The following is a 22,639-nucleotide window of genomic DNA, read 5'->3' as shown; positions in this document are numbered from 1 at the left end:
CAGTAATGGGCGTGCCGATCTGGTTCGGTACGAAACAAACCTAACGATTATCTGGGACTGGTTTTTTCCAATAAAATGTGATCGCGAGATATCTTTTTTACACATTTCAATATTAAGATGACTTGCAAGTCGGCACACCGCATCATCAGTCGTTTCACCTGGTTGAAGTGAAAGGCCAGAAATCCGCAGACACTCTCGTCTACTATATTGTTCGGCTTTGTCTAAAAGGGACTGGAATTCATCCTTTTGTCGCATATTTTCTTCTGAGCTTTTTCTGAGTAGGGAATTGACGATTGCCAGTTCAGATTTTAGATCTGATATTTCAGTCTTACATTCACAAATTGTCTTATCCCTGACAGCAATTTCTAGTTGTAGACTGTCAACTTTACGTGCAAGGGTTGTTATGTCATTCTTACTCGACGATACTAGCTCAATTAGTGGTTTTATAGCCGTTTCTACAGCATTCAGGATTAGGCAATTTAGATGTTTGCTGACTTGAGGTGTCAATAAGCTCTTGGTAAGAAAGTTAGTGTCAGTTCCAGCCTTGAAGTTTGTTACCTCGTATAACTCGGTTTCGTCCTCACCTCGATCAGCACAAATTAGGGACTGAATGTCGGGTAATGAATTCAATCTTTTAATGCTGGGATTTGTGGCGGCCAGATTCAGTTTACGTTTTCCTGAAAATCTTGATATTGCTGTTCTTGAGGGTTGAGCAAGGTTACTACTAGCAGGAATTCCAGGTGACGTCTTCGAATTTTCATTTTGGACTATATCAGAGTTAGTACTAGCAGTTACCTTTTCACTGCACGCCCCACTAAAGAGAGATTCAATCCGAGGTTGGTTCATGGTGTTGTTGTTGTTCAGGCTGGATCAACAGGTAAGTCACAAGCACTGTTTTTGCAGTCACTGATTTTAGCAATTCTGTGCTTCATAAACTCTATCTTCACGTTTGATTGCCCAAATTACCAAATGTAGAACATATCCACACGAACATATGTGAATCAACTTAGGGAAACTCTCAAGTCAGCCAGGATTACCACCTCTCACTGGTCCGCCTTATTCGATAGACGCCATCTTTTGACTGTACAACACACTTACTAACAAGATATTGCGGATACTTTAACACAGTCTTATGTTATATTAACAGAGGATATTCTAGTATCACACAAACAACAGACTGTTTGTTCGAATTAACAGATTATTTTGTAAGTATCTGCTAAAATGTAAAATGTGAGTATAGGCATGTAATAAAAATAACAAAATTGAACTATAGTCCTACTAAATTACGACCTGTACCGTGGAAGCAATGTATGTGCACATTAAGGCGTCGTGAGTTGACGAGCTCTAAGAAAAACAACAATTCTAAATTTTGCTACGTCGCATAATACAATGTATATTTTAAAAATGCGGCTTCTTACCAACCATGTTAGGGAATTATTTTGTCATCTCCTCGAGGCCACCCGTTTCTTCCGACAGCGGGGGTTTGTAATAAATGTACACGTATCGAGGTCAGCTGCTTTTTATTTCTCAAAGATATGTCGAAATTTTTGTTTTAATTGTATAAAGAAAATCTATAATCATAACAATCATAAAGGCGTGAATGTATTTTTTAATTCTATGTTTGTCTTTATTCCAAACCAGTGGTTGTGATGTCAATGTATTGATCAATCTGAATTAAGTTGAAATAACTTAAATATGGATGAGTAACTTCAAAAGTCTCCATTTTTATTTATTCCTTTATTTGTATGTTTTTATTTCCCTGGCGGATATACCTTGCGATGCATTTATATCACGGTTGTCAGTATAAATAAAATTACAGCATGATTAGAGCACTGATGACAGAAAAATGAAAAGCGAACACATTACAGGCGATAAGCACTAATCCTGTTCAGGTTCGTTAAAACACACGGGAACAAAGGAAGTGAGGCTTTCCGTATACAACCAGTTACATGTATATAGGTATACAGAGGAACTCAGACTAATAAAAACGGCCAGACAACCTCGACATTTCCTCCTGTATCTACTATCATCATCCTTTCATTTTGTATATAGCCTTATGGGATAACGAAATGCTCAGACGCACATATAACCCACGACACAAAGCCAGTGAAAATATTATTTGCAATACGAAATTTAAGGCCTCGTCCTCCGGTGTCACCAATATAGAATGGACATTCGTTATCTTCAACATTTCGTATCACACTTTTTCGCATTAGTGAATAATGTAATAATAATGCATAGATTTCAGGATGCTGATAATGTATCATTCATTCATCCTTTTTACTACATGTTAAAAAGTTTACTTAACAGTTGGAATAATACCCTCATGTAAACATGTTACTAATTCACAAATTATTTTGACCACCGAGTCAGGTATCACACTGTCCTCGGTGCTTCACCAATCATGTCTGACTACCGAGGCAGGTATCACACTGTCTTCGTTGCTCCACCAGTCATGTTTGACCACGGAGTCAGCTGTCACTCTGTCCTCGGTGCTTCACCAATCATGTGTGACCACGGAGTCAGCTGCCACTCTGTCCTGGGTGCTTCACCAATCATGTGTGACCACGGAGTCAGCTGCCACTCTGTCCTCGGTGCTTCACTAATCATGTGTGACCACGGAGTCAGCTGTCACTCTGTCCTCGGTGCGTCATCAGTCATGTATGACCATGGAGTCAGCTATCACTCTGTCCTCGGTGCTTCACCAATCATGTGTGACCACGGAGTCAGCTGTCACTCTGTCCTCGGTGCGTCACCAGTCATGTGTGACCATGGAGTCAGCTGTCACTCTGTCTGACCAATTTTGTGGGGCGACAAAGCCAGGTTTCACATCGTGTATTGTGGGCTACTAAGGACCACCTCTTGGTGTATTTTGTCTTTGTGTATTAATGTTATGATGGAGAATTTGACATATCTTTAATAAATATATTTGCACTTGAACTGGGTGAGGGGAGGGGGAGGGGGCTAATAAATGGATTTTGGTCGCATTTATATTAGTAATAAATTAATATATCCCATCATATTTCATATTAAATGCATGTATTTGCATATGAACAGCACATATACGACGGCGGCCAGTATTATGGTGGTAGAAAACCGGGCAGACCCCGGAGGAAACCCACGACCATCCGCAGGTTGCTACCAAACCTTCTCACGTTCGGCCGGAGAGGAAGCCAGCATCAGCTGGACATGAACTCACAGTGACCGCATTGGTGAGAGGCTCCTGGGTCATTTCGCCGCGCTGGCGTCCTAACCCCCTCAGCCAAAGAGGCCGCCTAAACATCATATAATGTAGAGCAGCTACTAAATGCAGTGAGATAGTTGGCAAATGTTCACATCTAACCAGTAGAATCCGGCCTCATATCGATATATTTCGTTTGCTGTCTGTATGGGGATAGACCATAAACCTTTTATCTATTTAAATTTTAAACTGCACGATTCCGCCCTTTGCGAAGATTGTTTGGTAGAAGATATCTCCATCTAACTCCGAAGCACGTCGAACTTTTTACGCAGACAAGATTATTTTTCGTAGTGTTGATACCGTATTTAGTAAAGTGGTCAAATTTGGCTTTACCTCAAGAGTGAGAGCTGCAGTTTACTCTGTCCATAGTAAACATTTAAAACCGTTATGTGTGACCATAGATCAACTATCACAATTTCGTCGCTACTTTATGGCCCCCCGGCGGACAAAAGCTCTTTGGTCAGTATTAAATCTATATGGTAAATGACATCAGATGTTTTGTTGTTTGAGAAAACCTGAAACATTCTCCTTGAAGTGACATTTCCGATGTCAATGTTCCCATTAATAGAACCCTTTCTTATACTAGTTCAATCTCCATGTATTCTAACCGCTTCTACGACATCGGGACGAGCTATACATCTCTCAGCGGTATACAGAATGCTCAACCTACACTCCAGGCTTAGCTGAAAACTAAAAAAAGTCTACAAGTATAGTAAACAAACTGCTTTATTGCAGCTTGTATTTGACTTTTTTAACCTATTCTAAGAACACAGATGTTCCTATCTCGGAAATATCAGTTATATGCTATAGCGTAACACCTCCAAAGAAAACAGTTGATTCCAAATACTTGGAACAGTAAGGTTTAACCTCAGACCCCCCTCCCTCCTCCAACACACACACACAAAAAACGTGCATGTTTCGTTCTCTCGGAGAGTAAACGTTCAAAAACATGCAGCCAGCATTCATTTTTCCCAATTTCGGAGAATAATATATAAATTTTAATTTACGCAATCAGAATAGAATGATTCCGATTTGAGGTTAAGATCACTGATTCATTTTATATATCATATATATCCAGTTAGGGCATAATAAAAGGAAAAAGTTATAAAGCAACCAATCATAATAAATTATTATTCTTTATTCTTTTTAAGAGTATTCAAAACTAATATTTTCTTGTGAACTTTAGTATGATTTGGTTTAAATTTCTAAATAATCAAAATTTGTTAAAGTGAACAATACTTCAGCCATACTAAACCGGCTGATATAAAATGCCTTAGAAATGTCGATCTCATTTACATGCTTAGTAAACAAAGTTACTTTTCCTTAACTCACATGGGAGAATGTAGAAAATGAAATGCTTAAATACATATAGACATATGGGAGATAACTGGGAAAGCAGACACTGTGTATATATCCACCTACTATTTACCTCCCTTCAGGGAGTCATGTCCTCGTTATAATAAATTGCATATTAGATTGAGATAGCTGATCAAAGAAGGCCTGACTTGTACCTGCAGGTAAGTGCCAATGCTTGGCCAAAATGTGGCTTATGGACAACAAACGACCATGGAAATGTCAATCACTGTTCCGATTACAGGATTTTACCATGCCCTGATAAAAAAATTGCTAAGGCGTATGCTACCTCGTTGCCGCCTTTGCGAAGGAGCTAGGCCTACCTTTTCCTGCCCAATGGCGACTCGAGTTTGAGCCACTCTGTTGTCTTGTACTACACGACATAAATTGTCATCCAGTTAGATCGTACATACAAGAAACAGCAATATACAACACAGATTTTGATCTATTTACATTAAAGGTGGTGGCATTTACCTATTCAACACAACCCCAATCGCTTACAGGGCCGTATTTAGGCCTAAGTATAACCTGGAATATCTTTCAATGTGTGCTCGTCGTAATTATGCGACTTCAGGTTTGTTCGATATGTGTTTTAACGGCGGAGTAGATTTAATCGCCAAAAGCCTTTGGCATTTGCTTAGCAGAACGAACATGTTTCATGGCACACATACAGGCATTGTACGGTCGTTAAATGTGTGTCCCTGTGGTGAATTTACACAGTGTATGGTTGCGGTACACAGTCAGCCGTGCTTCTTTATACCAGCTAGTTACCTGATATGTTTGCCTGTGTCAGCAGGCCGTGCCGTGCCGTGCCTGCTGAGTCCAGGCCGTCTAACCTGCCTGGGACGCACGCTCTCAGGGAACACCTATAGACTACTGCATGAATCAAATTTACTTCACATAATCGATATTGTATGGTGGCTTACAGCTGCCATTTATTGTTTGACTTCAAATTGTAATGACACAATAAGGGCACATGGATTTAAATTCTTATTTTCTTGTATTCGCATCTTAGTTTATATAGTTATTTTGCTTACGTTAGCCTTATCGCGAAAGGGCGAAAATGCGAAAGTTAGGAGCTACGAAATGACACCAATCAGCCACCTTAATAATGCTTTGGTGAAAACACGTGGTCATAGACGCTCGCATGGCCGGTTGCTCAGTCTAGCCTTCACTCAGTGCTACTTTCATGTCTTACACCAACGAGGTGAGCATCTTTACGAAACACGTGGGATACATGCCAAACGTTGTTGGTTCTTCCTTGGTATTGTGGATTCGACTACCTATAAAACTGGATGCCATCGCAAAAATCCTTTCCATATGTTAAAAATTGCTTACATTGTTCCGACCCAAACTGTCTGTATTATAAAGAGATGGCTTGTTCGAAATACACGACAGTTTAGCCGCACCAAAAAAGTAACCAAAACCAGCAAATTTTATTTACAACAATTTATTATGTTTAACAAGAACAAATAACAAGACTTATACAAATACTAAAGTACTTAAGTTTAACAAGAAAGGATAGCAGTATCTATACAAATACTAAAGTACTTACATGTACAACGGTGTCAAGTCCAAACGGACGCATATACTCCACAATGCTTAAAAATTCATAAGAGGGAAAATCCACAGTATAACTGAGTGCTCGGTGGAGATAGGATATAACAAAGCCAGAGGCTATAAAGATACCAAAATTCAGCACAAAAGGCCTACTAAAGTAATACACAGCGAAAGCATCCAAAACTCTCAATAACTCTTCTTTCTCCCCCTTTGACCTGCTTTCATAGGTCTTATATAGACTGGTGGAATTTTCTAGAATAAAAAAAGTCTTGAACACTTGTTGTAAACAAACAGGCCCCGAACTGAGCGTATTCTAAGGTAGAAGCAGACAGCAGGCCCTGAACTCAGCATATGTAAACAGTGGCAAGCTAAATTTAGAAGCTGACGGCAGTTGTTCACATAACAACATGTTATGGTATTGAACCCTGAACAATTTCTCTCTGCGTGTGTTTCAGCCACCAGGTGCCTGACAATGCCCAAGCGGAAATCTGCAGCCCCCAAGGGACGGAAATCTCGGTCTGCTAAACACAGTCAAACAGAACCCAATGTCAAGATACCCGAAGATGTGCCGTCTTCCAGCACAGGTGTCACTTCTCCATAAACTCTTGCTGTCTACTTGATTAAGATGTGGTGTTACATGCAATTTTAGAGACTTGCGACTTTTAACCTGTACTTGTCTTTGTAATAATAAAAAATCGGACTAAACAAACGGAAATTTTATGCGTGTTCTGTGTTTGAATGACTTGTCATTTAAACCGTACGCAATGATACTTCTCTTCCAAGGCGGTTCAACTCCGGTCTTGGACTGGTAATTTGCAGCTTCATCGAATTCTCTGTTCGGCATACGTTCATGCTAACTGTAAGCCTTTTGCACAGTGCAGTGTTCGTTGATGACACCTTTTTACTACCAATATGGGCTTATAGGTTACACGTTGGAACGTTTTCTACTAGCTTGCCATAGGTCGGTGGTTCATATCTAATAATTTGCCAAAGATCAGTAGCTTATTTTGGGCACTCCAGTTCATCCACCCTTAAAACTAACCACAGTCGCTTACGTACAAAATCTTGAATGTGACATTATGCCACAATGAATGAATTAACCAAGGCGGTCCCTAACCCCTTCAAAAGCTTAGAGCCGTTAATAAACATAACGTAATATAGTTCGTACATTGTAATTTTTTAACTCAAAAGAATCAGTTAACATTTGCATTATTTGATATTTTAAATCTATCTGTTCCTTATTTCAGAAAATGGTGTCATCGTTGAAACCGTGGGAAAAATGGATAGCACCCCACATTGCTGTCCTTCCCATGTGAACACGATCAACTCAAGACAGAGCAATCCAAAATTCCCCTGCAAAGTTTATTCTCAGGTGGCGTCAGAGGCTCAAGGGGTAAGTGACACAAGCAAACCATAAAACACCTGTTCGCTGATACGTGTATTATATTTTAGTGCCAGGAATAAGCCAGATATACTTATCGGAAACATTTCTTGGTTATAACATATCCATATCCAACTAGACTGTATTTTCTACCTGCATAGATTCAAATGTCTATTTTCCTTTCCGTTTTATCGACAGAGTTCGGAAGAAACAAGGTAGGTAAACGTGCTACTGGTTACCCTGTTCATGCACTTCGCCGATTGGGGGGTGGGGGACGGGATTAACATTTAACCAATAATTATCGATATGGATAAACCGTTTATCGATAAATTGATGTATGAATTATCGATATCGTTAAATAATTTATTTACTGATACTTCATCGCTCGATATCGACATTTCCCGATTAAGTTTTAATTTATCGATAAATTGATGTATAAGTTATTGATATCGTTAAACATTTTATTCAATAATAATGCACTGATCTTTATCGATATTTCTAAATTAAGTCTAAATTTGCCTCCCTTGGCCACCGGATGCTTTAAGTAATCTCGTGTATATGTTTGGTTGGATGTTAGTGTTCACCGTCTGTGATATTGACGTATCCGAACAAAAATCTGTTTGTCACCCAGTTGAAGGTAACTGATTTTGTTATTGTTCGTCCATTAAGATCGCAAAACGCCACGCACTCTTTCTTGAAGTTTTGCTAACATCTTAGATGAGGAAAGTGGAGACAGATGGACGAAATTGGATACAGTTTTCAGTACACATTCGTGATTCATACGCTACATATTTTTTAAACTAAGCGTCTGATTCCTGAGAAATGTGAGAAATTTTCACGTTTTCAACTAACGTGAAAACAAGGCTTCCAAATTTAGTGTAATTATAAATTGAATTATGTTTGCATAAGAACAGAACGCAAAATTAATGTCTGCATAGGCTGACACACTCAGTCGTTTCCATCAGGCTTCTTTTCGCTCTAAAAAACCCAGTGACATTTTGAAAACTCTGTCATTATGTATGGTCTCCATATAGCATGCATAAATTGATTCCTTTTGTTCTGACCATCATATAGGACTGGCTTCATGATACCCGATATACCCGATACGTCGTCTTCAAATACTAATGAAGAGAACCTAAAACAGAAGATGGCGAAGTCCGAAACTGTAACCCCCAAACAATTCACTGAAGCACCGGCGTCTGTAGCAGAAATAACACATGTACATGTCACAAGTATGTTTTGCTCGATGTTTTGTTCATATTACTATTGCTTGGTAATTTCTATTACGCATTTTTGAAATGCATATTTTACTTCCCGTTTTAAGGACTTACCTTCCTTCAGGTAGGTATCTGACCTTTCTTTCAGTATTATACTAGGGAAAATATTGCCTTATACTTAGTCCGTTTCTCAGTGAACCAAAATGAAATGATTCAAAAGTAGTTTGCCTTAGAAGAATTGACTACGGAATGCTAACAGCACTGGATAGGTGAACTGGTACCTACCATCAAGGGCGATAATCCATGGAAAGGGAGTTTATAAGCTAAAGCATATGCTTATTTTGACCTTGCTTCAACATCTTAGACTTTGGCGACAGCCTAGGAGGCCTCGGACCCCCATTAATTTTCCATAAGCGACAATGTTAACGTCTAGCACTGTAGCTCAGCCATAAAAATCTTGACAGAGGTTGACCGTCAATATCTGGACCTTTCCATGCCGGCAGCTGGGAGGCGTGCCTAGCAACGCCAAGGGGACGTCACTCGCAGCCTCATCACTACCTCACACCTTGTGTCCTCTCACCCAGAATTTCAAACTTTCATCAATAAAGCTCATACCTCCTCAAAGTTTAGACAGTTTCCAGCATTTTAATACCAAGCATGCACCTGTGCACCAAAAATGGACGCCTGGGAGCACAAAAAGACTTTATACCCTAAAATTCACAGAACTACAATCGTCCCTACCGAAAAACAGAAGTTGTAATGGGGGTCTGTGTCCAGGAATCGGCTTAGTTCTGATGTTTTTATGTGTGGTATTCAAAGCTTTTCACTCGAACCTGGCGTCACGAGGTTTTACTTCATGTGTCCGTGTACGTGATTGAGTGGAATGTAAAACGGCATGGTAATGAAGATTTTCCACCCTGGTCCACATACAACCATGTATTTCTTCAGTTCAGACAGCAACATATTTGTTGAATTGTGTTTGACTGCCGCGCGTGACATAGAAAAACATGCGGTTGTAGGCCTGTATGTTCCCTTCGAACCGGGTGCGTCATGCGCACTTGAAACTACTACATGTCTAATTATTCATCTACGTGACTGAATCTTGCACAACGTTGACGTACTTAGCTCAGCTAGCAAGGGACATTACGTATTATAACGTAAAGTCCAGCACCGCTTATATAGACTTCCACGCCGACAATTTCACTGAAAAGATCAGGTTGAACCCTATTTTACATTTGGCACGCACTGATTCCCTGAGTCGAAAGAAATGTAGTTATACCACAGCCAGCATTTGTAAGTCATCTCTTAACAGTATTAACGTCCGCCATGTTTTGAATTCGAACTTCCGCCAAGTCTCGGAAAGGTACCTGTTGGCTGTACACAAAATCAAACTGTTAACCACGAGCTCCAAATTCTATAGCACCCTTACATTTGAAGGCGATATAAAAAAACAGAAAAAAAACCAAATAAATTCATAACGAAAAGTTACGTTGGAAGAAATTTTCGAACAGTCAGCGAGTATACTTTGCCCGGACTTGGCGGAAGTTCGAATTCAAAACATGGCTGACGTCTGTTCGGCATGTTCGATTCAGAAGTTTACACTGTTGGATTATACTGTTGAAAGATGGTTTGCCTACGCTGGCTTTGACATAATTAGATTTACGGGTTTTTAGTTACTAGGTGGATACCAAAAATAAAGTGGGGGTTGTCCCAGTGGATCTAGATTAAACGGAAGATGGGCGTTACGTCCAGTTTAGCTTTGCACTAGTCGCCACTACGCAGGAAAACACTCCACGCTCTGCTTTGTGATTGTTAACATCATTTGCTCATACCTGTATGTTACAGAGCCGGACCTCATATTCACGGACGCATACACATACAAACGACGAGCTTGTATCACTAACAATGGCACCAAGATAGACATAAACGACATGTCCCTGATTGGCAACTTTACTTCCCGAACAAATGGCCGTTTCCAGACGGGCAGACAGTATTGGGAAATGAAAATATCCGTCCCACTCTACTCTCCTCGACCAGTGTTCTTTGATATCTCCGTGACACAGGAACACTCCGGGGGCAACTGGTACCTCAGGGTGGGGTACCATAGGAGCAAAGTCAAGTGCTCTAATTACTGTTTTGGTAAGATCGAACCCGGATATGGTAAATGGCGACCTTACACAGATCCGCATCATTTGGGTGTGTTCCTGAACTGCGAAGACCGGACATTGATGGTGTTTGAACCCGCAGAGAATCAGTTAGTGTTCACCGTCGGTGATATTGACGTATCCGAAGCACTTTTACCCGTCGTGAGATTCGGATACGTAAAGTGTGCTTACGTGGAGCTGATAACTGGTGATCGTGCTACCCTGCCACAAGTTCTGTGTGAAATAATGAACGCCACCAGTGATTCGTGTCCTTGTTAACAATGTACTTGGACCAATAATAGATGTCAGATTTACTTCTTTACTATTATTGTTATTATTATTGAACCGACTATGGGTAGAAAACGGTTTGTGAACAACTGAATTAAGCTCTTAATAAACCACCGTTTGTTATCACCACTCAGCGTTTGTTCAGTAATTAACTGTTAATTATCCTCTTTATGTGCCCGCAAATGGTTTTAATTTAAAACATCCAAATAAATTTTTACTTTTTTATTTTCCTAGGGAAGGCAATTTTGTAGTGCTGCCTCAATGAATTATCACATTGACGATACAGGCTTACCCAGTCACAGTGTATCATCTCATAAGCTCGAGCCAAGTCTTTTGATCCATGTTTTACACCGAATTCAAGCACATTTCACTTATGCGACGGCGGACAGCATTACGGTGGGAGGTAATCGGGCAGAGCCCGAGGGACACCAAAGAGCACCCGCAGGTTACTGGCCGACCTTCCCACGTACGCTCGCAGAGGAAGCCAGCATGAGCTGGACTTAAACCTACAGCTACCGCATTGATGGGGGGCTAACCCGTCAAGTCAATTGCTCTTCTATTTAATGTTTAGCGTTTTAAGTCTAAGGTTTATTTTACAGTTACCATCAAATACTAAACTGAACTAGCACATAGGTTGTTTGGTGGATAGCCCCCTCTGATACGTGTATCCTGATTTAAATTACACTCAGTTAAGTGCGACAACACGGTAAGACGTATGCCCCCAGGCTGTCAATCTCGCTCAACCTATTTAAACCGCAACCTGGCGAATCGAATGAGACTAGTGACAGATCCATTCAGGCTGCCAACCTTGCTGATAGCGATAACTTTTAGTATCAAAACCTTGTGGGCACAAAATATTTCGAAATGCATTGAATCTCAACATTCACAGATTTAATACAGTCTTGTCTACATGACACATAAATTAACTAGTATAATTCACGATACTTAATCTAGATCTATAGTTAAAAAGACGTACACATACATAATGTCGACAAACCGGATGATTTATAAAGCAGCTTTTTGGAGCTAATTCATGGTATTCATATCCTTTTTCCGAATAAATTCACAAACTTTCGTCGTGGCAAATTTTGTCTCTCATTTCGTTGACTAGTTCCGCTATTTCAAAAGGTTCCAAGGTGACGTCATCATTGCCAGCATCATTGTTGGTATATCTGTTCTCGTATTTCTCATAGCGGACACCTCTCCATCTAGCCAAGGCTTGAAAATGCCGGTTGACGGCTAGTTTTCGAGAGGAGAATATTTCTATAAGACCGGCATGTTGAGGTAAAAATAAAGCATGTGATAAGCCAGCTCCGTGAATACCAATCAGTATGTCCGTATTGCGGATGTGCTGTAATTGTTCACCGAAGCTCATAGCCTCCAAATGGATGCCTTTTACTGTGCCAGTTGGTTTTCCGTCAACATGTAAATTGTTTTGAACGAATGATATAACCTCGTTTTCGTTCAGCACTTTACGCGCCACAACACCAGACGGGTTTCTGGGATGCGCCACATAATTTCGCCTCCATATGAACAACACCGATATATTCCTGCAGTCTAATTTCCTGTTTTCGGACATACCGTGGCGATGTAAAACAAAATGGCCAAACTCTGGAACTTCCGGTATCTTCTCCCGATCATGCTGGTGAATCGATGATGTATAGCCTTGAATATTCCATATAAGGTTCTCGAAAAGTAGAGGCTCTTTCAAGTGACCCGCACGAATGACGTCACCAAAAAGTGTGTCCCATATCTCATCTAGGTTGCTTTTAGGGTGTCCGTCTACAAACAGGATATCTGTTTTGTCTGGATCCAGGTTAAAGACCCTCAACATAATGTATGCATTGTATATGTCAGCCATTTGGTGATACAGATTCGCATATTCGTATCGAGTGACGGCAATAGTAAACTTCTTACGCACGGAGTCGCCTCCCTTAGCTTGTAGGATATCTGTGGTCAGCGTTGGATCTTGTGGTTTTAAAACGTCCATCCACATGTTGAGATGATGTTCGTCCCGGAATCTGTATGTTGGTATGGCGCTGCATTCAAGAGTGAAATACCCTGGAGAAAACTCAAAGTATTCGACAAACTCTGGCTGTTCTAGTACGGACTTCACATCTTCTCCGCCCACCCGGCCATCCGACTTCTTTGGGTCTAAGATTACCATTTTGAGGTGGGCAAACTTATTAACATAACCTTTGAAATTCCCCCCACAGAAGCTTACTGTGTTGTGAGTGAAGAGACTCAGTCTGGTGGGATCCGCCATGAGCTGTTCGATCAGTCTTGGTATACCGATAAGATCCAGGACAAGCAAGCAAATCCCGATGTACAAAACGGTCATCAGGACTCTGCGAAGCCTTATCCATAATCGTAGACGCATTCTGCTTAGGGGCCAAGCCTATCAACTGATAATTTAGAAGTTTAAATTCTGAAAGGAGACAGAGAGGCCACGCAAATCACACACACAGTCACGATTGTCGATAGCTCATGTATCTTGCTTTTATGAGTGATGGATTAACTTATCAAAAGACTGAGCTCATTATGAGGACCATATTTTATCATTTCAGGAATCCCAAGTTCAGAAACCTCTTTAAGAAACCCAGCCAAGCACAAGTATCTTTGAGACAAATCATAAAGCTTACTTGTTGATTTCGTGCATTTACATGTATAACTTAATAGAGAACAAAAGTATTTAACTACAGACGATATATACCCAAGCCTTCTTAACAAAAATTAAATCTTAAATCATATTTTAGTTGTTGGTACCACACGTTCTGTCAGAGCCTATAGGAACTAACAGTAATACATTACTTACGTGCGGTCAAGTTGGCTGTGGCCCCATAACTAAACATGAGCACTGCTTTTGCCTTTCACGTGAGCGTTTTATAACGGTTTATTGCCACAAAAGCATTTAATACATTCTACTGATTTAGAATGGCTCTAATTCCGCTTTTATTCAGAAGTATACAGACCTATCCTGGGCATTCAGTCGATTTTATTTAAACTTTGGCTTCTGTATGAAAAGTTTTGTTTACTTTTGTGAAACGGTTAAACTTTCATCGGTGAAAGAGAACAGCTCGTACACAGACAACTGCAATGTATCTTTTGTCAAGAGTGGCAAACTACCGAAACGGGTGATCAGTCATGTGTGTTGTCACGTGATTTTCCGCGTCAAACTTTTATCGATCCGAGTCGCATGATATTCAATTCCTGGCGTTTAATATGTTGACACATAACGCTGTACTCCCAGTCTTAACAACCCTGTGTCACATTCGCTATAGGCTGTATAGATTGTGTACATGTACATGTGTAGAAGACGATGGCTCTCTTCTAGATTCTGTCGTATCAACAGCTCTATCCGTGACAGTCACAACCGAATCCAAAATTTAATCCTTGCATTACACGTATAATATAATTTTAGCACTACAGGAGAGAGAGTAAAACCTATGCGGCGGTGCAAGTGTGATAGCTGGTAAATGGTCACACGATTGCGTAACCGGTGAAATACAGCCTGTTGTCAAATTGCTAAGTGAGGGTTTTATTCTACATGTCTTCTCATGTAAAGCCTAGTATATCAGATTCTGGATTATCTCCCCTTCCTGAAGTAGACCGTACCTATCTATAATCATCAAGACGGCTATGAAATATATACGTATAAATCTGCAAATCATTCTGTGTACGCGCTTAGCAGATCTATAGCTGTGCTCGTGGCCTCATTACACGGCACAGATGTACAGGCTAGTTTAGCTCTGCTGGGGACATCAGTGCACGAGGCCGTGAAATGGGCTTAAGTGGAGGTATGTACACGATTGGCAGACCAAACATCGACTTACAGCCGAAAACGAAGGAAGTCTGTTTACACCGCCCTGCTTTGACTTACCTGTGTAAATGTACGTTAATATATACGAGAGAGTAGGTGTTTTAAGCAAGACACTTTTGTGTACAGTTCACATAGATCGATGGCTGTCACCGTCCTGCATTTAAAACGTTTACCTGAACGTGCCCCGGGCAGGAAAAGGGGGTCAAAAGCGTGATAATTTATGTAGGGATGTCAAACACTCCGCCATTTTGAGCAATGGGTAACCGGCTGTTCATATATGTGCTAGAGTAACGCTTGACTCGTTCAGAGCGGAGAACCCTAGGTGATACAAACTCGTGCATCAAGCAGCGATGAATGAATAACTCGAGTGAAAGCCACGATGACTGTATTTTAGCCATATACAGTATCATGGCGTGAGAAAAAGTCAAAAAGAAACAGTTCCAGCCTTCGATGGGAAATTGGTTAACATCCGAAATCAGAACAAAGAAAAATGTGTTCTCACAGTGCTACATGCATTTGTAGTTGAATTCGAGTTGTCGAACGAAGATAGAACAAGTCTATTCCATACCTGATTTATATATTTATTTAATATGATGAATGGTGCATTTCTTAGAGTTACTAGCCAGTGATAGTGTACAGACCCATACTTTTGTCCGTGGTAAGACTGCACACGCCTTCATTCACATCAGCCATACAAAACATATTAGAGACTTCTGTTATTATTACATAGGGACACCATAAATAGTAAATAGACCAAAAAATAACTGATTCAGGTGTAAGTGGCATTTATGACAGGTGGTAATGTCAATTAACTCATACAATTTGACTAATTATAAATAATCTGTTACCATGCAATTCCATAATATCAAGAAAGTTCACTCACATACACACAGACACACACAAACCTCGATACGCTCAGAGTTATTCCTCTTTGATCTAGCAAGCAGCTACACGCCATTAATTAACGCGGTGGCCAAAACTTCACTCTGCGTTGCTATGTGTACTTCCGTGAAGATCTAAGCTAGGAAGAGTATTTCTTAAAGATTAAGTTTCTGTTGTCAGCTGCTACCACTTTTTCTGTAGTGAATTCACTTTAGTGTATACCTGTTCTAATATGTTAGAAATGTCGTACATTTAGAACACACGTTTTCGTTTGAACTGGGAGTCGAGAGATTTTCTGTTACACAGTCGCCCCTGTGTTTCTGTCACTTTAAACATCTTATAGCAGCCACAAGAAGTTTGCAATATTTATGACGAATTGTCTGTATGTAGGACAGATTTCCGCAAATTGCCCCAAAGTCCCATTCAACAAATGCAATATTCCCCGATTAATAATAGTCTGAAATACTTCACCCGGATTCCCGACATCAGCTCCGTTGTTCTCTGACACACATTTCAATGAAGTCTTTATCAGCTACACATTGAAAACCTTCTGCAAAGGACCTGTACACTTCATGATTTTTACGTAAAGGTTGTCTTTGAACGAACTGCTGTTATTCTCTCCCAGTACATTGCATCTGTGCCCTCCATTGGACTTACCCAGATAATCTCGTCTGCAAGGACAAAGAACTCACCGGCGTACGAGCCTTCAAAATCCGGTTGTTTCCCGCCTATGCACGTCAGTTCCAAACTATAATAACACGTACGTCATTCTTTACACCTATACACTGCAATATTTGTGAACAAAATATCATAGTTTTATGAGGACAGCAATGTAGAAACAGTGACCGCTTGGGCTGACTTGTTTCGGCAGACTAACGTTCACCTTGATTAGCACACGTAGTCGTGTGTTTCTCCCGGGCTCTGCCCGGTTTCCTCGCACCATAAGGCTGGCCAGCGTCATATAAGTGAAATATTCTTGGGTACGGCGTAAAACACCAATCAAATAAATAAATAAAGCCCACATCAGATCAATAATGCCTACCCACTACTAGTAGATTTATATAGTATATTATGTTAAAGGAATGAGTAAAACTCCGAGCCGAGATAACTCATTATTTCAACGTTTGTTACAGTAACAGTATGGCGTATTCATGCCCATTCATACAGTGTACAGTATACCCGTACAGAGAGGAAAAGAAGCCAATCATGTTATGGTACATGAGGAACTATGGGAGTTATCATTGCTTCAATTTTCAATCATTTTAAATTGCGGTCAATGATTAGCATTTTCATACTCACCAATGGATATACTTCATGTGATGCAAAAATTCGCTTCTCAACGTGAATTCAAAACGATAGGACTGACACGTGAACACGAGTCTATCCAGTAACCTGCAAATCTCGCTCTAAAGCGTGATGTCTCCTCAAATGACTGATACTCATTCACACAGCCATTATGCATTATTTCGAATGAATGAATAAATGAATGCTTGGATTTAACGTGTAACAGTGATATGACGACGAGGAGTCATTAGGTGTGTAAACGTATACCATGTCTTCTTGTGACAGGGCAAGTCCATGCCGCCAAAGAGCTGCTGCCGCTGAATTATCAAGCCGCCGAAGACACTAGACATGACATCCCACCCAGTCACATTATACTGACACTGGGCAAACTAATCCCGATTCCTTGCTCTAAACTCTCAGTGCTGAGCGCCAACCGATGCAGCAATAGTCAAAATCCGTAATATTATAATACACAATACAAGATGAAGACGATAATTAACAACGGAAACTGAACTTGGAGAGCACAAGTGACACTTGGATTGTGGTCAATACCTGCCACGCGAAATGAAAAGACTAAGTAGTAAAAAAAATTCCTACATCATTTGATTATATACAATGCGGGAATCCGTGTAAATTGTCGTGCAAAATGTGAACTTTCACTTCACGTTTTCTGACAATATATAGGTACATGGGACATGTGGAAAGGCTTCTTTTTGATTATACTCTACGACATACAAGAGTTCAAAGTATTTTTTATTTTTAGATTTCATTTATTTATTTATTTATTTGTTTGTTTTTTTTTTTAATTGATTGGTCCTCTTACGGTGTACTCGACAATAATTCACCTATACAACGGCGGCCAGCATTTTGTTGGGAGGGAACTGGGCAGAGGCCGGGGAAAGCCACGACCATCCACGGGTTCGTTTTTAAGTTTGCGCTGGAAAAACAAGCCTGCATGCTTACCTGGTTAGGTTCAGAAAAAGGTGGGGTAACATGGTACACTGGGTATTAGGTCCCACTACAGAATCGACTAGAGCACCATACATTTTACAAACAGGTACTTGTTTATTTATCTGTCGAGCATAAGTTTGGACTTATTATAAGCCCTATATTCCAGTGACGTAGGCCTATAGGCCTAGTATTTCGAAAGTAAAAACTTCCAAATAGCAATTTTAATTATTTATTGATTTAAGTGTAGACAAAGTATTAAAAAGTATTCTAACACATCTGTCAAATACGTAATACACAGAGAACAGAGACATCGACTGCATATATCGGACCGTATATGCAGTGAATTTTTTCACGCGACCCAACATGTTGTCGAAGAGTAACGTCATAGCGTTCAGCAGGGTTAGGTTGGTTTAGCACAGTTAAACGTATGAAAACAAACAGTATGACGTCATGAACATGAAGTCGAGCAATCTATATGTAGGTCAACATTTTAACTTGAGGACAGATTACTTACACTCACCAACAGATCTATGTACAATTAGCAACTACGAAACATAAATAACGAAAAGCATCAGCAAAATTCTACTTTCACATGTTCATTTATTTATTTTAATTTTCCATCGAAATTTTGACGATCCAGTCAAAAACGTCCAGTCTTTATCGTGTGACGTGGCAGATAAAAAAGTCTTTTCGAGCGCCCACATGAAAACCCTGAAAGACTCTAAATAACACATTAAAATATCTGGTGGTAAGTAAGTGTCGGAGATATCCATGCCTGCAGGCTTTCATCTCGGGCTACATGTTGTCAGTGACGGCAAAAAAAAAACAGTTGAGCTAGCCGAGAGTTCGTAGCTGGTAACCTTTTCTGTACGCTACCGGCGTACGTTTAGACAGTTTGCACATTGCATTCACTACCTCTGACTGCCGTAGCTTCTTGCGTAGCGCTTGTCACCTTGTTAGCTAAATATCCCGTTCATCATTGCCGTCAACACTCCCGATTGAAATCTTTGCGCAAAAACTTACCTTAGGAATGTCTGTAACAACCAGCGTGAACATATCACGTGCGAAATGCGGTGTTCTCATTGCTTCTCGACATGTGGACCCTGTAGTTCTTGGACTCTTCCATGGAGCCATCGATATAAGAGAAGTGTAATCGAAATAAAGACGTGAATAGGGATCAGTTTGAAAATCAAAAGGGAGTAAAAACTGAATATTAAGGTAATTTACATGTGATGTGTTAGAACAGAAATAATGGCAGTAAAAAAGAAGCGTCCATTGTTTTAGGACAGGGCCTGGGGCCTGTTCCAAAAACAATGGACACTTCCTTTTTATCATGGCTCAAGCGCAGTGAATGAAGCCATTATTTCTTACATGTGTTTATTTATTGCCGTGATACTTTTAACAGGCGTGTGAATTAAAATCACGGAGTACTAAGTATAAAAGTCAAATATAGCACGGCCTAAATCGGTCTGTGTGTGACTTTACGTAGCGTAACGTGAAAGATCTATGGACATGTAGGCAAGTGGGCCGGTTTGTCGGTCTGAGATCAGGTCTCCGCATGGCAGCAAAACAGCAACACGAATAGATTTTTAAAAAACACTATAGATCGACTGCTATTGATTATCCCCATTCCCTGTGGGATATATAACAATATGCGATATTTACCATGCGTGGCACATATAAGAAACATTCAGTACAAGAATGGCTTTCAAAGATGGCGCCACCGGGGTCAAGCTCTGCTAGTCCGGATCGTAGGACGCAGGAGCCTCCAACCAATCGGTAGCTGTGAGTTCAAGACCAGCTCATGCTGGCTTCCTCTCTCGCTGTATACACGAAAAGGTCTGGCGGCAGCCTGCGGGTGGCCGTGGCTTTATGCCCAGTTTCCTCCCATCATAAAGCTGGCCGCCGTCGAATAATTGAAATATTCCTGAGTTCGGTGTAAAATAACAATGAAATAAATAAATGAATATATAAGTCATTAAGACTAGTCAACATTTGCCGTGTATTCTACAAGAGATGAAACAAAACCAAACTAGGGCTATATTACATAACTGTATTGTATAGACATAATTTTAATCTTATTCAAATCGGTGCAGTTTAATGTTATGAATAATTCTCAGATATCAGGCTGAATTTATATATAAGACAGTATTGTGTGTATATTTAAAATTTATGTTTTATGTACGTTATACGTAAATACAGATATAGTGTATATATTTACTTTTACCATAAATATATTAAGATATTCAAAACATATCTATCTGTTTTAATTTATTTCATGTGAATATATTTCTTCTTTTTGATTGTAATTTCTTCCCACCTATAGTTACTCTCCGACAGAAATAACGTATACACATAGACCCAAAGATAGGGCAAAGTGTACGTTAATGTGGCTTTCCGCAGTATATGTAATACAATTATTATAGTTCGACTTCGGATATTTTACAAGACAGAGAGCCCATCAGGGCTTGATCTGGTCATCTTTAATTGAAGAGCCACTTTTGCGCCGGAGATGAAATGTGACATAATAAATTAGAAATATTGCTTCAATCTCAGTCGATATGTTGTGTGAGTCTGTACTTGTATTGACCAGATCTCAGATCGATAGACTAGCTCTCAGATCGATAGACTAGCTCTCAGATCGATAGATCAGCTCTCAGATCGATAGACCAGCTCTCAGATCGACTTTTCGGCTGTGATATAAACTAGCTGAGAGATCTATTTATTTTCAATGGAGAGCACAATTTATCTACAAATTTTTTTATCTTTTTTTTTGGCACGTAATGCCATTTTTGGGAATAATGATTTTATCTCGCTAACACTAAATTCTAGAAGATTTGATAAATATAACCAACAACGGTTGAGAAAAAAGTTGAAAGAGCTGGGTTTTTTGAGTCTTGGATCATCTGTCACCGAACGCCTTAGTCCAGACGCTTCACCTGATCCATAAGTGATCTGTAAGCATGGGAGGCTGTAAGGATCTAGGAACTGAACTAGCTAGTACCTTTTCCTTCACACATTTCCAGGTCAAAACAGCAATGACATTTGATAGGTAGTCATGACATACTGATCACTATTTGACATTCTGACTTACATTTATAAGTATTTCTGCCTCGCAGACACCACAGCAGTTGGATACTTTTTGCTGCACCAGACTTTTAACAGGTATGTCTCCCAGCTCGAGCGCGAAAGCTCGTTTGAAAGTTCGCATCTCGCAAGAAAGAACAAGATTTCAGCGGTTATCGTGAGACACGCAACACAGCTTGGACTTCCCCGACATTCACGCAGTGTTTCAAAACAATAATTTAATTCTCACTGGCTTCTTGGTTTCAGCACGTGAGCTTTTCTGAGTGTATATCACGAACAGCCAAGCCGAGTGAGTGTAAGATATATCAGGGACAGCCAAGTCGAGTGAGTATAAGTTATATCAGGGACAGCCAAGTCGAGTGAGTGTAAGTTATATCCGGGACAGCCAAGTCGAGTGAGTGTAAGTTATATCAGGGACAGCCAAGTCGAGTGAGTGTAGGTTATATCAGGGACAGCCAATTCAAGTGAGTGTAAGTTATATCAGGGGCAGCCAAGTCGAGTGAGTGTTAGTTATATAAGGGACAGCCAAGTCGAGTGAGTGTAAGCTATATCAGAGACAGCCAAGTCGAGTTAGCGTAAGCCACGCCACGTTATGCCACGGACAACCGCACCGAATGAGTGTAAGTTACATCACGGGATACATTCTAGCATCACTCAAACAACAGATTTTCTGCTAAAATTAACAGATTATTATTTTTTGTGCACACTCATTTGGTATGGCTGTACGTGACATAGCTTACACTCCAAGCAGAGTAAACCAAGCCGAGTAAGTGTAAGTTATATCACGGACAGCCAAGCCGGGTGAGTGTCAGCCATGCCACGGGCAGCCAAATCCGATGAAGTATAAGCTATGCCAGGGACATCTCAAGCCGGGTGAGTGTAAGCTATGCCAGGGACAGCCAAGGAGAGTGAGTGTAAACCATATCAGGTACAGCCAAGTCAAGTGAGTGTAAGCTATGCCACGGGCAGCCAAATCCGATGGAGTGTAAGTTATGAGACGGGCAGCCAAGCAGAGTGAGTGTAAGTTATATCATGGGTGAATGTAAACTATGCCACGGAAAACCAAATCCAGGTGAGTATAAGCTATGCCACGGAAAACCAAATCCAGGTGAATGTAAGCTATGCCACGGAAAACCAAATCCAGGTGAATGTAAGCTATGCCACGGAAAACCAAATCCAGGTGAATGTAAACTATGCCACGGAAAACCAAATCCAGGTGAGTGTAAGATATGCCACGTAATGCCATGCCAAATCAGTGTACATTCTGGCATCTCTCCGACAGACTTTCTGTTAAATTTAACAGATTACGTTTTAGAGTATATGTAAGCTATGCAACAGATATCCAATCCGAGCGCGCCTATTACAAGACAGCAGGGGTGGTAAACGTCTGTTTAAACTTCTACTTCCTATTAGATCCCATGATTTACTTCA

General features: G+C 40.3%; 2 protein-coding genes across 2 annotated transcripts; one reads left to right on the top strand and one right to left on the bottom strand.

Moving 5' to 3' along the window:
• The first annotated feature begins 2,404 nt into the window (after positions 1 to 2,404).
• On the top strand, positions 2,405 to 11,302 carry LOC135480816 (uncharacterized). The gene is made up of 6 exons (XM_064760744.1): positions 2,405 to 2,747; positions 6,610 to 6,738; positions 7,402 to 7,547; positions 7,734 to 7,750; positions 8,610 to 8,767; positions 10,598 to 11,302. Exons 1-6 carry the CDS (start codon positions 2,405 to 2,407, stop codon positions 11,173 to 11,175), a joined length of 1,371 nt encoding a protein of 456 aa, XP_064616814.1. The 3' UTR covers positions 11,176 to 11,302.
• A 676-nt stretch (positions 11,303 to 11,978) lies between these two features.
• LOC135480746 (uncharacterized) lies at positions 11,979 to 13,586 on the bottom strand. The gene has a single exon (XM_064760666.1). The coding sequence runs from the start codon at positions 13,562 to 13,564 to the stop codon at positions 12,248 to 12,250; it is 1,317 nt and encodes a 438-aa protein (XP_064616736.1). The 5' UTR covers positions 13,565 to 13,586; the 3' UTR covers positions 11,979 to 12,247.
• Between the last annotated feature and the right edge of the window lie 9,053 nt (positions 13,587 to 22,639).

Source organism: Liolophura sinensis, chromosome 13 (genome assembly GCF_032854445.1).
Source record: "Liolophura sinensis isolate JHLJ2023 chromosome 13, CUHK_Ljap_v2, whole genome shotgun sequence".
NCBI classification, from domain to species: domain Eukaryota; kingdom Metazoa; phylum Mollusca; class Polyplacophora; order Chitonida; family Chitonidae; genus Liolophura; species Liolophura sinensis.
This window is presented reverse-complemented; position numbering and strand designations above follow the sequence as displayed.

Bases quoted from the DNA above. Each gene is read 5' to 3' on its own strand.
- LOC135480816 (XM_064760744.1), top strand. From the start codon at position 2,405: ATGTCTGACTACCGAGGCAGGTATCACACTGTCTTCGTTGCTCCACCA. The intron at 2,748-6,609 runs GTGCGTCACCAG...CGTGTGTTTCAG, and splicing joins CAGCTGTCACTCTGTCCTCG to CCACCAGGTGCCTGACAATG. The intron at 6,739-7,401 runs GTGTCACTTCTC...TCCTTATTTCAG, and splicing joins TGTGCCGTCTTCCAGCACAG to AAAATGGTGTCATCGTTGAA.
- LOC135480746 (XM_064760666.1), bottom strand. From the start codon at position 13,564: ATGCGTCTACGATTATGGATAAGGCTTCGCAGAGTCCTGATGACCGTT.